The 14,933-nt window shown below is 36.3% G+C and overlaps 1 protein-coding gene across 4 annotated transcripts in view; it reads right to left on the reverse strand.

Annotated features, from left to right (window-relative positions):
* LOC134531628 (katanin-interacting protein-like) overlaps positions 1-14,933 on the reverse strand; it is a 136,377-nt gene that overhangs the window by 103,952 nt on the left and 17,492 nt on the right. For all 4 annotated transcript variants that reach the window (XR_010075049.1, XR_010075048.1, XM_063367385.1 and 1 more), the window contains exons 4-5: positions 1,018-1,265; positions 566-763 (exon numbers count right to left, since the gene is read on the reverse strand). Coding sequence is in view for 2 of the 4 variants with exons in the window: in XM_063367385.1 (XP_063223455.1) it covers positions 566-763; positions 1,018-1,265 (446 nt within the window). In the remaining 2 variants the exon portion in view is untranslated. The remainder of the gene's footprint in view (positions 1-565; positions 764-1,017; positions 1,266-14,933) is intronic.

A 14,933-nucleotide genomic window follows, 5' to 3' on the forward strand; every position in this document is an offset into this window, starting at 1 on the left:
AGAGAACATTTTTGGTTCTATTCTGTAAAGAGCTATGAAACTTGAACTTTGCTGGAGCATCACTAAAACTTATTCTGAGACAAAACTGACCATTTCTACTCGCTTGCTAAAAGCTACACGCTAGTCCTCGTCTACACACCTGCTCTGCGCTCTACTCTCAGTAGACTAACGTCATCATGTCATGTCATAAAGGATAAAGGCAGGTGACCCGCCTCGCCCCTCATCCTGGTTCATTATGAGAAGCATGACATTATTTAAGAGAGGGGTGGGAGAGAAAGACATCATCGCTTGGCGACTTTAGCGCTTTCCTCAAAGAACCTGTGGTCTATTAGTTAGTGCTTCACTACAAACACAGCTTGGGTCGCTAGTATCAACAAGTCACATATCCAGAGCCCAATAAAGGGGGAGGGCTTCCAGGCTTAGTATGTAATTTCCTCCCCCCCCCCCCCCCCCCCCAAATTTGGATATATTTGTTAAGTTTTGGTTTTTTTTTGAAGAGAATTCAATAGCTACTGTTTTGATAAAGCCTACAATGCATGCACATCTCTACCAGACAGCTAGTCACCCATATTCGTATCATCGCCACGCTGATGGTGTGCTGGAATGTGATGGTAATGACGTGGTCCGCCCCAGGAGTGAACGGCGCCAACCACAAGTGCATGTCATCGTGAGTTCTGTTGACTCCATCCAGGAGGTTCCCGACCACGCGCGGGTCTTTGCTGTACTCTGGCAGCACATTTATGTCCGCTGGGTCAGCGCATATCTGAGAATCAACAAACAAAACACTTACAAACAAGTTCATAACATGTGATACTTACTACAAACATTGTGGGAAACTGCTAGAATTGTAAGGGGCCACAAAAAGTGTAATAATTAGACTAAAAAAACATTAACCAAAGAGTTTACATGAAGAATCAGATTATTTTAGCTTTGTACAAACAATCTGTTGGCCAAGACCCTGAGTGCAGGTAAGAGCCTGCCTGTGCAGGAGCTGGATGGATGGAACTAGTGTCTTACCGTGGAGATGGGAGCGGGCTCGCCCGTGCTGCTAAACACTTCGATGCCGTTCAAGCCCAGGTAGTGGCGATCGCCCCACGTCGACTTGATGTTAAGCACCAGGAGCCTGCCCAAAGGCAGCTCCGGAATGATGAAGTCAGCATCATCAGCCTTGTCATCAAGCACGGCAGTGACCATGCTAGCTTCTGGTGGTGTCTTTGTTTCTGACGGGTGTACACTTTGTGTCTCCAGGATTGAAGGTTTATATTCTGTGAACAATAACCACCACATGGTTAAAAATTTAAAGAACCAAGAAATCAAAACTCTGCAGTGGGTGGTAGGAAAGACCACAGATTAATGTAAACACCAAGTTTTAAAGAAAATGTACTGATTTTTTTTTTCTTCAATAAATTTGCAACTATCAGTAAAACCTCGTTGTTAAGACCCTTTGCAGTTCCTGAAAATATGGTTTTAATTGAGGGAGGTTATTCATTATTAATATTTTGGACGACTTGACACACCCCAACCCCATGTACATCTAAATACACCATTTCTCACACCAAGTGTGTGTTCAGTTGTATTCGCCACGAAAATGGCCAGTTAAAATTAAACATAAACATAAATGTATTTTAACAGCCCACATCTTCCGAAAATAAAAGATACAAAAAAAGAAGCAATCGGACCAACATCTGTCACCTATACTAGCATAAACTTGATGCAATATGTGGCAAAACTGTATCTTTTAACGATCGCTAAGTCCATTTGACACTATTTCATAAGAAAAATTAAAGGAATTTTATTTAAAATGTTAATTTTTATACATGTAGGAGTAACCATAAACCACTCCAGAGAGGTCAGAAGGTTAAGCTCTGCCGTGACATGGCTTTGTTATTGCTCGCGGGAGCGGAAGCGGGCAAGACATGGAATGTTGCGAAAGGTGGAACGCACGGCAGGCCAGATGGCACCCACCTGTGCAGTGTGCCGTGCTTGGGGGAAAAGGGCTAACTTTTTTTTGTTGACTCATAGGGGAAGAGTTAACTATCAGAGCTGTCAAGATAAGCATTTCCAGCAGCTGTTAGAACACCAGGTGTTAGGGGCAGGCCTGCATCCTTACGGTCGGTGAGAACAACTACTCAAAAAACATGTCGTAGCACGAAACTCCCTATTTTTAAATTTGGGTGTTTCCTACCAGATCAATACACGTTTCCTTCGCCATGCTTTTAATTAAAATAACCGCTGAGCAGGCACAGCATTGTGGGCTGTTTTTAAGACATTTATAAACCTTATCAGTTTTCTGAAAATTAAAATATATTTTTACTTTCCTCTCAGCAATAATAAGCAAGCAGATAGTGTGTTTGCTATCTCCAAACAACAATATTAAATCAGTTTTTTTCTGTATTATGTTTTATCCTAATTTAAATCAATTAATGTAGAGGAAAATAAAAAAATATATACAAGTCATCAAAAACTATTCACAAAGTCAAGCCTAAAGCATAACAAAATGAGCCAAAAAAATGTGTGAGTTGCCTACACTTATTTATTTGTAGCTCATATTTAAATTATTTAATGCAAATAAATTAAATAAATTAAATCTCATAACTTTATGTAAGGCTGACCATATTTTATTGTGTGTGCAGTCCAGGCTGTTTGTGTTTAACAATAAATTCATGCAGCAGAAGGAAAATGAACAACAGCAATGTGACTTTGATCACATGCTTCAAAATATTTTTGAAAACACTGTTTATATATTATGTCAAAAGTTTCTTTTACAGATAACCACTTTTTGAAGTTATAGTACTTTAGGCACATTGAGGGTGAAATTTTAGTACGCAACAGATATGGAAATACGTTCACATGCACCAAGGACGGAAGTTTAACATGATGAAATGTATAGTTTGCATGTGCCCGTGAGACGAAGTTGTTCAGATAGCCAATTGCGTGGGGCGGCATTAATCTGTATATATTTACTTTCATGAACACTAGGGGACATACTAAGCGTATCAGTGTGCTAAATAAATAATTTTGATAGTAAAATTATCCTGGAATATAATTTATAACAGTTGGTTAATATTCACAAAAAGAAATAATCAAACTTGAAAATCATTTTAATAGTACTAAGATTCAACCATAAATGATACAATATTCTTCAATATCTCTCATAACAATTGATAGTACAGTGCCTAAGTGCGGAGTCAATATTCTCAAAGATTCCTGTGCCGAATACCAAATCATAGGCAAATAATTTTAACTTATAGTTTTTTAAACAATAATTTATGAAAATTCATAGATTGTTAATTCTTAACTAATTTTTATAATAATTTTAATACATAGTTGAGTCCATTGGTTTAGTTATTTTATACTAAGTAGATATAACCTCCTTTTTAAATATAATAAAAATAAATCTACCAACAGAATCAAAATGGTTGATTTGGATACATAGCCAATCATTTCCATTTGTAGGTTTGCACGTTTGTGTTGCAGCGCCAATTCAAATTTGCATTTGCTCGCACGAGCCTTCATCCGTCACTCCACTTTTTCCTCTTCAACCACAATTTTTTTTTTTTGTGAGTTACCCTTCTCTTCTCTAGTTCGAGTCATGCACACTAGGGGCTTGCTAGGCTTTGTAAGGGCTGTCACCAGCCTTCTCGTTCTTATTCGTCTTGGTTCTGTGTAGGTATTTACTTATTTTCAGTTAGGCTTATCCACATCTCGCCTATAGAGTAGGAAGCTCTGGCTTGTTATTTCACTCTCATGATGTAGTTGTAACAACCCAGATTACAGCCTTCCTCATGCAATACAGTAATATTCTTTTTGTTATAATTTTTTTTGTCAAATTTCAGGTTAGATGTAACATTTTTTTCCTTTCAGAAGTTATTGTGAACGTAATATACCTGTTTATACCTGGCAACCCAATAGTTAGACCGGGAAAAATATAGGCAATCCTACGTTTGGCTATTATATAGGCTTTGTACTTACAGTTGGTGTAAAAATTTTTCGTTAAACTCATCGGTAGAAATTAAGAAAAAGTGATTTTTGAATTTTTAATTAATTATAGCCTGGCCAGGATTTTTTCAGGCAACCCATTTTTTTATAATTTTTAACATACAAAATTACTAATAAAATAATTTTTATCCATTAAACAGATGGGTGAAGGTCGATTTTACTTCAGATCCTCTACTATAAGTTCCCAGCTGACCCAGGCAGACACTGAACATATAACACAGTATTTTGAGGTTTGGCCAAAAAATAACTTACACCCTACAGTGTGCTCGGTTAACCAATAAAGGTAATGATTACTTTAAAATAATGAGCACATTCAAATAGTTCTAAGCAGTTTATGATAAAATCATCTTGTGGCCACTAATTTTTCATGAGTAACAGTGGATATTAAACATGCCAAGCTTATAATAAATTTTACTATGTGTTATTGACATTAAAAAATGGCAAAACATAAAACAAAAATTTTAAATAAGGCTTCAATTGATTTGTAGTTAAATTTACTTAAACCACAAACTATGAAATAAGCACCAGCAAAATAAAGTGTTACATTCAAATAAATAATTCAATTAATGAATAAATAAATATCAAACAAAATAAATGCAATGATGAATTAAGAATAACTAGATAGATGATGAATCAATAAATAAATAAATAAATACATATAATAAAGGAGAGAGTTAGTTAGTTTGTTTCACACAGCATTGAGATGAAGAAGTTTAGAGCCATGCAATTTGGTACATAAATTTTTCCTGGGGAGGGAGGGGGGGGGGGGGGTTCCTTTGCACCTCAAGATAAATTCTTTTAATTTAAAATTTATTTTTTATTTTATTTTTCAGCCATTTTCACCCTTCATTTTCTGTGTGAGGATTTAAGTAGAGAAGCAACTATCAGACTCCATGATCATTAATTGTCGTAATGTTTGTTGTTTGTTCCAACTGTGAATTTTTATTTCCAGCATACTTCACCGTATGGTTTTCTTTACAGCAGTTTTTTTTTGTGGCTGTTAACCTTGCAGTTGTGATTTAAATTCAAAAAATAAATAATTTGTTTTTTAATAAATTCTACGTGTTATTAATGTGTTATTTACAAACTATTTCCTTTTGTCCTGAAAATGCCAATCTTTTGATATGTAATATTTAATAACAAGAGAATAGTTTATCCATTTGGTTCTCTGTTTGGCTTAGTGTGGAGATGGAAAGGCTTAGTCGTGGAACATAAATTCTCTGTGTGAACCTCAAATTCAAAATTTAATTTAATTTTTTCTTAATTTTTAACAATTTTATCCCAAAAATTTCCTCTTATAATCATCATAAACATACTGCATACACTAACTAGTGTATAATGGTACATGATACATCAGAAAATTGTTGCAATATGTGTTCACAGGTTTTAAAAGAATAATTGTATACCTATTGGCAGTCATTCAAACAATTTGAAGTTATAACATGTTGCTACCTAGCGAGTAACACTAACCGATAGTATTTTTCCATCAACATCTTGGAAAAGAGTGGGTATATTCACTGCTATATGGTGCCATGTTTGTTCCACTTGCACTTCAGAGATACTGAGCTACTGGGTGAATCAAGGTGTATTTACACTATTCAAAAATTCCTTTCAATGAACCTATTATTGTTTTCTTGTAATAAATTTCTGAGTAATTTTTTTTAGTTTAACAAATTCTTACAATGATTATTTTTCTCCTTCCGTTTAATTTTTTCTACTGGAAACATCTACTGCATTGCTGATGCTTTCTTCACTACAATCAATTTTAATTAATTCAATTTTTTTACAACATACAGGCTGTATCAAAATTCATGTTACAACGCTTGATGGTAGAAAGCTCTTATTAATTGCAACCATTTTTGCCAATAAACATGATGCCGGAAACGTGTAGTTAAGCCCCTGTAGCCCCAGAAAGAGTCAGCGTAGGCAACCCGTTGGGCTTTGTGCGAGACAGACGATGCTGTGGTGAATTACGTGTTTACGACGCCGGGCAGCGCTCGAGAGGACTGTACGATGTCGAATGCTGAACCCAGCCCCTTTTTACTTCCGTTGGTGGCGCCCTCACCTCTTTTCTTCCGTTTGTGCCGTGCCATAGCACTGCGCAGTGTGACATCGCAGTGTCGCAGTGTGTTTTGATATCACTGGTGGTCTGTCGTTGACTGTTCTGTCGTACAAGCAAACTCGAGGTGTCATTTCTTTCGCTGTGGTTCTGAAAAGGGCGACGTTTTAGTGGAGCTCAATGGAGTACACGTTTAGTGAGTACACGGACATGCTGCTTGTTTACGGGGAAGCTAGACAAAATGGACGTGCCGCCCGTCGTCTGTACGAAGAACGATATCCGGGTCGTAGGATTCCAGCTCACACCATGTTTGCAAGACTTACTCAGCGAATGCGTGATACTGGTACACGTGCCATCACAAGACCAAATGCTGGTGCTCCACGCAGTGTTCGTACTCCCAGTTTTGAAGATGTACTTCAGAGATTTGAGGAGAGTCCGGATACAAGCACAAGGGCAGAAGGTTCCGATATGGACACTGACAAAATGGCTGTTTGGCAAGTTCTTCATGAGCAACTCCTGTACCCGTACCACCTACAAAAAGTGCAATACATGGGTCCGGCGGACTATCCTCTTCGCATGACCTTTTCTCGTTGGTACATTCGAAGAGTATTGAGGAACCCCGAGTTAGCGGTTTTATTCAGCGATGAAGCCAAGTTTACTCAAGACGCTATTCTCAATTCGCACAACAGTCATGTTTGAAATGATGTCAATCTGCATGCAACGTGTGTTACAGCTCGCCAGGAACATTTTTCAGTTAATGTCTGGGCCGGTATTGTTGATGGCGTACTCATCGAGCCTTTTTTTCTTCCGCCACGACTTACCGGCGCCGGATACATCCACTTCCTTCAGAACGAACTACCAGGTCTTCTTGAAGAGGTTCCATTGCTTGTCCGACGTGTGATGTAGTACCAACATAACTGGGCACGACCTCTTTTTTCCCTGAAAGTGCGATAGTATTTAAACAAAACATTTCCAAACCGATGGATTGGACGAGTGGGCCCTGTCGCATGGCCGCCAAGGTCACCGGACCTAACCCCGTTAGATTTCTTTCTGTGGGGTTACGTAAAAGGGCTTATCTACGCTACGCCAGTAGAAACAGTAGAATAGCTTACACAGCGAATCATTGAAGCGTTTGAAATCATAAGGTCGACTCCACACATGCTCCAGCGTATCCGTGAAAACATGATTCACCGTTGCCACCTCTGTGTCGCTCAAGGTGGGCGTGTTTTTGAGCCGTTGCTTTAGGCTGTCACGTTAAAACGTATGCAACAATTTCAATGTTGTGAAACAAAGCCGAAGCTGATTGATTTCAGAGTGAAATTAAAATCTGTGCCACGATTAAAAAGGTTATTTCTCTACTCGAACGCCCGCACATCCACAACAAAACACTCTAGAACGGGTTGCCTACGCTGACTCTTTCTGGGGCTACAGAGGCTTAACTACGCGTTTCCGGCAACCTGTTTATTGGCAAAAATGGTTGCAAATAATAAGAGCTTTCTACCCTCAAGCATTGTAACATTAATTTTGATACACTCTGTATATTCACTACAATTTACATTATTTGGTCATTATTTTTATATTGTTTTCTTTAGTACAATCCTGAGTACTATTAACATTGCAGATTCAATTTAAGTTCCGAATAGAATACAGGGTTGCTATACACTTTTCCATATGAAATTCCCTGAATTTTCCAGGTTTTTCAGTCTCTATGGAAAATTTTTGAGACGATTAGATATGATTGTATTTGCAGTTGGTAACTTTTTTTGTGCTGTTCGTAAACTGCAATTTCATTCTAGCATATCTGCAGCATGACTATCTGATAGTTTATATAAATGTCCTTTAAGAACATTAATCTCTTAGCAATAGTTAACTTAAGACCTCTTTTTAATGAGTGGTTTAACAGTATGAATTTACACTTCAAGTAGAACAAATTAATTAACTAACTGTTGGAAATGTGCCAAATCATTTTTTTTATATTAATAAGTGTAAGCAAACAAGTGAACAAGCACAGAATCATAAAAAGATTAAAATTAAAAAGTACTTACACATTTCACAGAACTAATGGTAAATTTTATATTTTCCAAATGTTAAAAATACAAAATATATAAAATGTTTGTGGAATGTACAGTATTTCCGAAATTTACAAATGTTGATAAGAATATACATACAACACCATACACCAAAAATAAAAACTTATGATAAGTAGGTAAACCAAATCATCATTCAATTTGTTTTAAGGCTGTTGCTTGTCAATTTAAGATATTAAATTTTATAAGAGATGGACTTCCTTCTAAGCCTCTTCTAAAATTTTTTGTTTGTTTACTTGCAATGCTTGAACCGTTTGTATTGACATTGTCCGGGCCTGCGGCCCCTTTTAAGCCCGATATGCCACCGCCCAAAAACCCCCCACCCTCCATTCAAACCTCCCGCCTACCCGTGCGTACGTGTGCGTGCGTGTGTGTTCACACGGCAAGAGGGCGCTGTCGAGTCAGCGCGCCGCACCCCTAAAACATCAGTAAATATAATTGTGTTATTTGTTTTTATGTCCCCTAAGTGCAACGTGACGGCAGATCGGCCGGGAGGGTTTTATGTACTTTTATTTTAAAATAATGTATTAAAATATAATAGCGTTTACGGACATTCCCGAGGAAACCCGAAGCCAGACAATAATTAAATTTAAATCTTAATAATTATAATTTGTACAATCTTTTCTCTTTATTCAAAAATTGTCACATAATTTTTAATTCATTCTTGTCATGTTAATTTAGTTTCCCGTGGCATGAATTCGCAAATATATTTTAACTGCAATTGTTTCGGCGGGAGGATGCCATGTTAGTAGAGCCGAGCCATGATCTCAGCCAGTCTTCCGCCATCAACGACCGAGAGTAGACGCGCCAGCACTCCGGGGACCTCACCGCTTGTTTCACCGCTAAGTAATACTGTTTCAATTTAATTCCGTATAAATTGTTTTCTTTTTGTCCTCGGAGCTCCTCACGGTCGGGGGACTGTATAACTATTTGTCTTACGACCAGCAACTGTCTTTGCTCTTTTTTAATACGTAATGTAAGATGTGACCACGTGGGGGTCTTCGCACCTAAACCGATTTGTGCCGCGGGCGTTTTAAACAGTTCCAATCGTGTAAGTTGCATTAGCCGAATAAATCAGGTGTGTAAATCAAATGTATTATTTTGTTATTTAAATCTGTTAGACCACGTGGAGTGTGACGGCGTGTGGGACGCCTGAGAGCCAACTGCGTAGATAATAGCGTGCCCGACGCTGAGAGCGGGCAGGGATTCGTGCTAGGTGTATTCAGGGGGAAATTAAAATCACGCCTCACATGGGCGACGTCACGACCCTGAGAAAGAGTCTCACATCGGTCCGTGCACGTGGCACGGTGGCGCCCATAAAACCCGAGCACGCATTACAATTCAATCAGTAAATATCAGAGACTACGGCCCCCGTATTAAGAGGTGCCGCCACGAGTGGCCCTGCAACAAGTGTCGCCGCAATGAGTGGCGCCATAACAGTATAATAGCTAGGCTATAATCAAAACGTGCAATGGAAGTTACAAGAATATTTCCATCTATTGCAGACATCGATTAGAGTCACAATTGCCCAACTATCAGTCTCAATGTACATTACAACGACATGCTATTCCAAGATCAGTGCCTATTAATCAGTCAAAATTGCAGGACATGCTATAAGGTCTGTTGTAGTTTATTAAATACAGTCTTATCTGTCGTGTTTTCGAAGTGAAAGAGTTAAAAATCACAGCAGAAAAAAAAGTTTTCTTAAACAAACTTAAAAAAATTTATTTTAACAGCGTGGGAAAAAATTGTATTGTTTCTTAAGTATGTATAGTAATTCCAGATTTATTTATTTTATTTCCCTAACTTTTCCATGACTTGTCCAGGACACATGGAATCCCCTGACTTTTCCACTTTTTCCCTGACCGTAGTAACCCTGAGAATAATTTCCTTTTTAATACTTTGTGTGATTTTTAGGTTCTTTAATTACATATTATTTGCCACTTATTTTAGTATATTTAACTTTATTACCACATTTCTTTCTTTATTCCAGTCGTATGTGGCCGTTAACATTGTAGTTTCAATTCAAATTCGAAGTAAATAATTTTAACACAATCTGTGTGCAATTTTTGTGTTGACTATTAATAAGTTAATTCTGACTTAACAAAGGCCAATTCTTAAAGACACGATATTATAGTTTTATTTTCAGTCAAATTTCTTTTTAAAACAGAAAATTTTGGTGTTATTGCTTTAATTTTTATAAATAATGTTTTCTAATATGTACTCCATCATATAGTGTATTTGTATGCAGCATTTTTGTGATAAAATTATTTGTAATAAATTGTCCGAAACATACAGTCAGAACAATAAAAATAAAATGTCAACATTTGCGGTTTAGATATTATTCAACAAGAGATACACAATAACCCAAAATGAAACTAATTATTCTAATCTGTGCATTTGGGTACAATTTTTGACTGTAAATAATGACATTCCTTGATTTTCAAACATTAACATTTTTGTGATTTGAATCAAGGTTTGGTTAAATTCTGTATAATTCCAAGATATACCTAACTTCCATTTCAGTGCTATTAGGGTGTATTAACTGCACTTCATTATTATGCATTGTATCGACATTATTTTCGATGTTATTTCAGTTTTATCACAATTCACCATATAACTCTGTCCCTAGTGATACATGATGCACGTTTACCATATAATAATTTGTAATAAGCATGTCAAAACTACTGGCAATGATATAAATAAATCAGCATATACATATATAGTTGCATTTAAAAAAAGGACCAATGTTATTATTTGTTAGTAATAACTGTAGCAAAAATAAAAAAATTCTACTCTATGGATTACATTTTTGTATTCTGAGTTCAGTTTTGATTAATTAAGCTACGTATTTAATTTCATTATTTTGTTGCATTTTGTTGCTGTATGGTGAATTTCCTTGAATTTCGGTGTTATATGGTGTATTCACATGTTTCTGGGTATTATTTTGGTTTTAACGAAATTCAACATATAATCTTGTCCCTACCAATTCTTAATTTAAAAACAGCTAAATAATCTTAAAACCTAAATTATTTTTTAAAAATGTCATATTTTGGTTTATATTTCTTTGTATGAATCGTAGTGCTAATACTGTTTTATAAGTTAAAGGATATAAAAAATATTTTGTACAAAATTTCAAAAGATTGCATTTGTAAACTATATGTAATGGGTAGAGTCCCGTAAAAGTGGTTTTATTTTTCCTTAAATTTAATTTTGAAAAAATCAAATTTCGGTTTTATTTTGCTGTTTTGGTTTTTCATGTTTAACTTTTGAGAATGGTTTTATGAACTACATATTCAAACGACACCACAAATTTTAAAAGAATGTATTAACTATACATATGGAATTTTACTAATAAACATAAAAAAGTAAGATTCCTGTACAAATAAACTACACATATTTGAGCATTTCACTTTACATGACACCTAGATTTAAAAAAATACTTTAAAAGGCTGGTTTACAACTGCAGGGCATTGCTTAGTATTAAGCATATGTCTTTGTAATTGTTAATTAATAAATACAGTTTCAAATGTACCAATTGGAAAGCAATAATTTCAATGTAAAATAGCAATGTTTAGTTGAAAGACACCATTGTATAGACTTCAGCATTTTCTGGTTTGAGATTTCTTCTTCTGTCGCTAACTATGCAAGCATATGTAGAAAAAGACCTCTCTGAATCAACATTGGTTGGAGGCAACCATAGTAATTTTAAAGCAAATGTTGCAAATTCAGGATATTCTGCTTTAAGTGAACAAAGAATTTGACATAGATCAACAGTCTGTGTGTGTGCGTCTCGTAACTATTCTGAAACTACTCGTTTCAGGACTGTCAAACATTCAATAATACTTGGTGGTTGCAAACATGGTTCTTTGAAAGCTGGCAGTTTGCACATTAAATTTGCTATGTCTGTTTTGTTCATGGATCAAACTGTGAGGTGCCTTGTATTTAATAGTTCACTGCATGCTTTGAAAATATTTCTGGCAGGATCTGTGGACATCAATGTTTTGAGCTTAGTTTCACTTTGTTGAGCAGCTGTTTTCAATTTAGCTGTTACTTCAGCCTGTTTTACAGTTCGAAGAACTGAAAGTTTTTGCTTTAAAGCAGGTGAGAATATTCCTTCCTTGAGCAACTCCAGCTTGGTGCAGATATCCTCCAATTTGAGATGGAGAAGATGGGATGTTGGGAAAGAGTTACCTTCCAATAATTCTACTAAGGCAACCAATTTTGGGCAATTTTCACTGACGAAACAAGCTTGTATTCTGACTTCCTGAAGTTGATCTTTAGACACGTCATTCATGAAATTCACCCCTGCATTGTTACAGTCAGAAACTTCATTCATAAATTCAACTATGTCATCTAGATATTGATCAATGTAAACAACTGCCTTGAACCACGAGTTCCAACGTGTCGGTACTGGCAATGGAAATTGCTTGACTTCCTTACGATCTTCATGCTTCTCCCTAAGGAACGACAGATAAGCATGTTTCCTTTTTCTTGTGTTCAAAAAGGCACTTTTGACATTCACGACAAAACTGTTTAACTCACTAAGAGTACGTTGCCAAGTACTGCCTACCAAATTAATTTTGTGCGCCCAGCACTGAATATGTATCAAATGTTCACCAATAACTCCAACAAGGGTATTTGCACATTTGTTCATGTACGCAGCCGAGTCTGTAACAATCGCAATGCAGTTCTCAAACTTCACTTCATATGTATTTAAGGTTTCAAGTATGGCCTGAGTACATGTTGTTGAATTGGCAGTGTCCAAAATCACTGAAGCTGCCAAGTGCACATTATTCGATGAAGAGGATTTGAGTGGCTTGAAGAGAACATTAAAAACTAGATTCCCTCCATTGTCTGTAGTTTAATCACACAATATGATTAAGTCTTCATCGTTAACATTTTCTTTAATTTCCTTTTTCATTTTCTCACCAATTAAAGGACATACTTTCTTCGCAAGGTGTCAGCACTAGGCAAATCTCCACCTCCAGACACATAACTAGCAATCCAAGTCCGTAAACTGGGATGGTCAAGTTTCTCCAGTGGAATGCTTACAGAAACAAATGCTTCTGTCGTGCCTCTCACAAACAATTCCTTGTCAGTTTTGGATTTTTTTGCGATTTCTTGTGTTTCTTGAAGTGATAGCTGCCGTTTGCATAAACTTCCAAGTTTCAGCTTCTTGTGGCGATTACTTTCAAGGTGTTTCTTTAAAGTATCCATCCTTTCATGCTCTAGCCTGCAGTTGCAAAACTTGCACATAAGAATGTTGTCTGTGACATAAAATCCATCACATTTAAACCGGGCAGCCCTGACCTGAGGCGTTACCTTAGGCTTTGGCATGATGCCCTAGCTATTATCTCACGTAGTTCTTATTAAAATAAACTGATTATTTCAGGCATTCTTCTGACAATGTAGGTACACAATACAAACAAAAGGATGGCAGATAGGCAAGTTTTGCTTGGCGAAATAATAGTGGCACGGCGCATACTGCACTCTAAAGTCAACACTGTTGGCAAATAACAATTGTAGGCTTGAAACAGCTCGGCACAGCCCGGTGTCGCTTCACCCGGTGCCTTGGCACGGCATGTCTCAACTTAGTATTCTTGTAATATTTCTTGCTGCTGTTCTTTGTCCCGTTGACGCCGTATTCACTTGCTCTGCGGCCATGTTGCATTTGCTGTGAAGTGTAGTTACGGCAGTTACAGGTCACTGATTTTGCTTATCAATCGGCGTAGTGCCATGTGTTCATGTTTACGAGTAGGTTGCCAAGCCAGTCAAACGTAGTTGAAAGCATGAGGTTGTTAACCATTCAACATGAAAGGAAGAATTAAAAATTTATATTTCTCTACAATATTAATGTGTAAATACAGCTGTAAGGCGACAGTTTGCAGCAAAGAGTGGGTTGAAAATCATGGCAGCTATATTGTGTTGAAAACATCGCCGGTATTTTGTATTAACTTATTGTTGATGCTCAGGTACGTTTTTCTCTTTTTAATTTGTTTATGATTGCAGTACCTCCTTTCGTTTCAAATTTTCATGATTACGTGTAAATCATTATTTACTTTTATTACTACAAAGCGGCCATGTTGGAACTTAGAAAAATGGCGATGTGCCGTCAACGTCGTGTTTACTTGTTTTTCGCGATGTCTCACATGGGTGGTCTAATTCATTAGCCAGAGTCTAATTATTATCTTAGCACAAAATACTCAAAATATTAATATTAGTTTTATTTCTCGATACTGTGCGATTTTGGTGTTTTGTCACGAATTAAGGTAAATTGCAGTGTTATTTCGTGATATCGTGATTCGCGAAATTTCCGTGTCTCTAGTAATGGGCTTTACTGTGTTGTGTGTAGCTGTTAACAATGCGGTTTTGCTTCAAGTTTAGGATAAAATAATTTCAATATAAATACTTTCATTTTGTTCATCTGTATCATTTAAATTTTTTTCATCAGTTTCATTTCATGTTCCATTTAAAATAAATGGAAAACCTTATAATATCTCTATGCTATTTTTGTGTTCCTTGTATTTTCTTAGCAGAATATCAAAATTTAACTTTATTTCCAAAAAAAAATAGCAGTATTTTTTTCCCCTTAGTTTTTGAGTAAATTTAAAATTTTCTCTCCATCATACTTAAGACAATAATAAAAAAAAATTGGAATTTTTTTTATTATATTGAAATCACAGCATTAGTGACGTTACAAAATACTACTTCAACCAAGGAACAAGTGATGCTTGCGATAAAAAAAAAATTATCATCAAGAAATTAAACAACATAATAAAACACCC

This window comes from Bacillus rossius, chromosome 5 (assembly GCF_032445375.1).
Source record: "Bacillus rossius redtenbacheri isolate Brsri chromosome 5, Brsri_v3, whole genome shotgun sequence".
NCBI lineage: Eukaryota > Metazoa > Arthropoda > Insecta > Phasmatodea > Bacillidae > Bacillus > Bacillus rossius.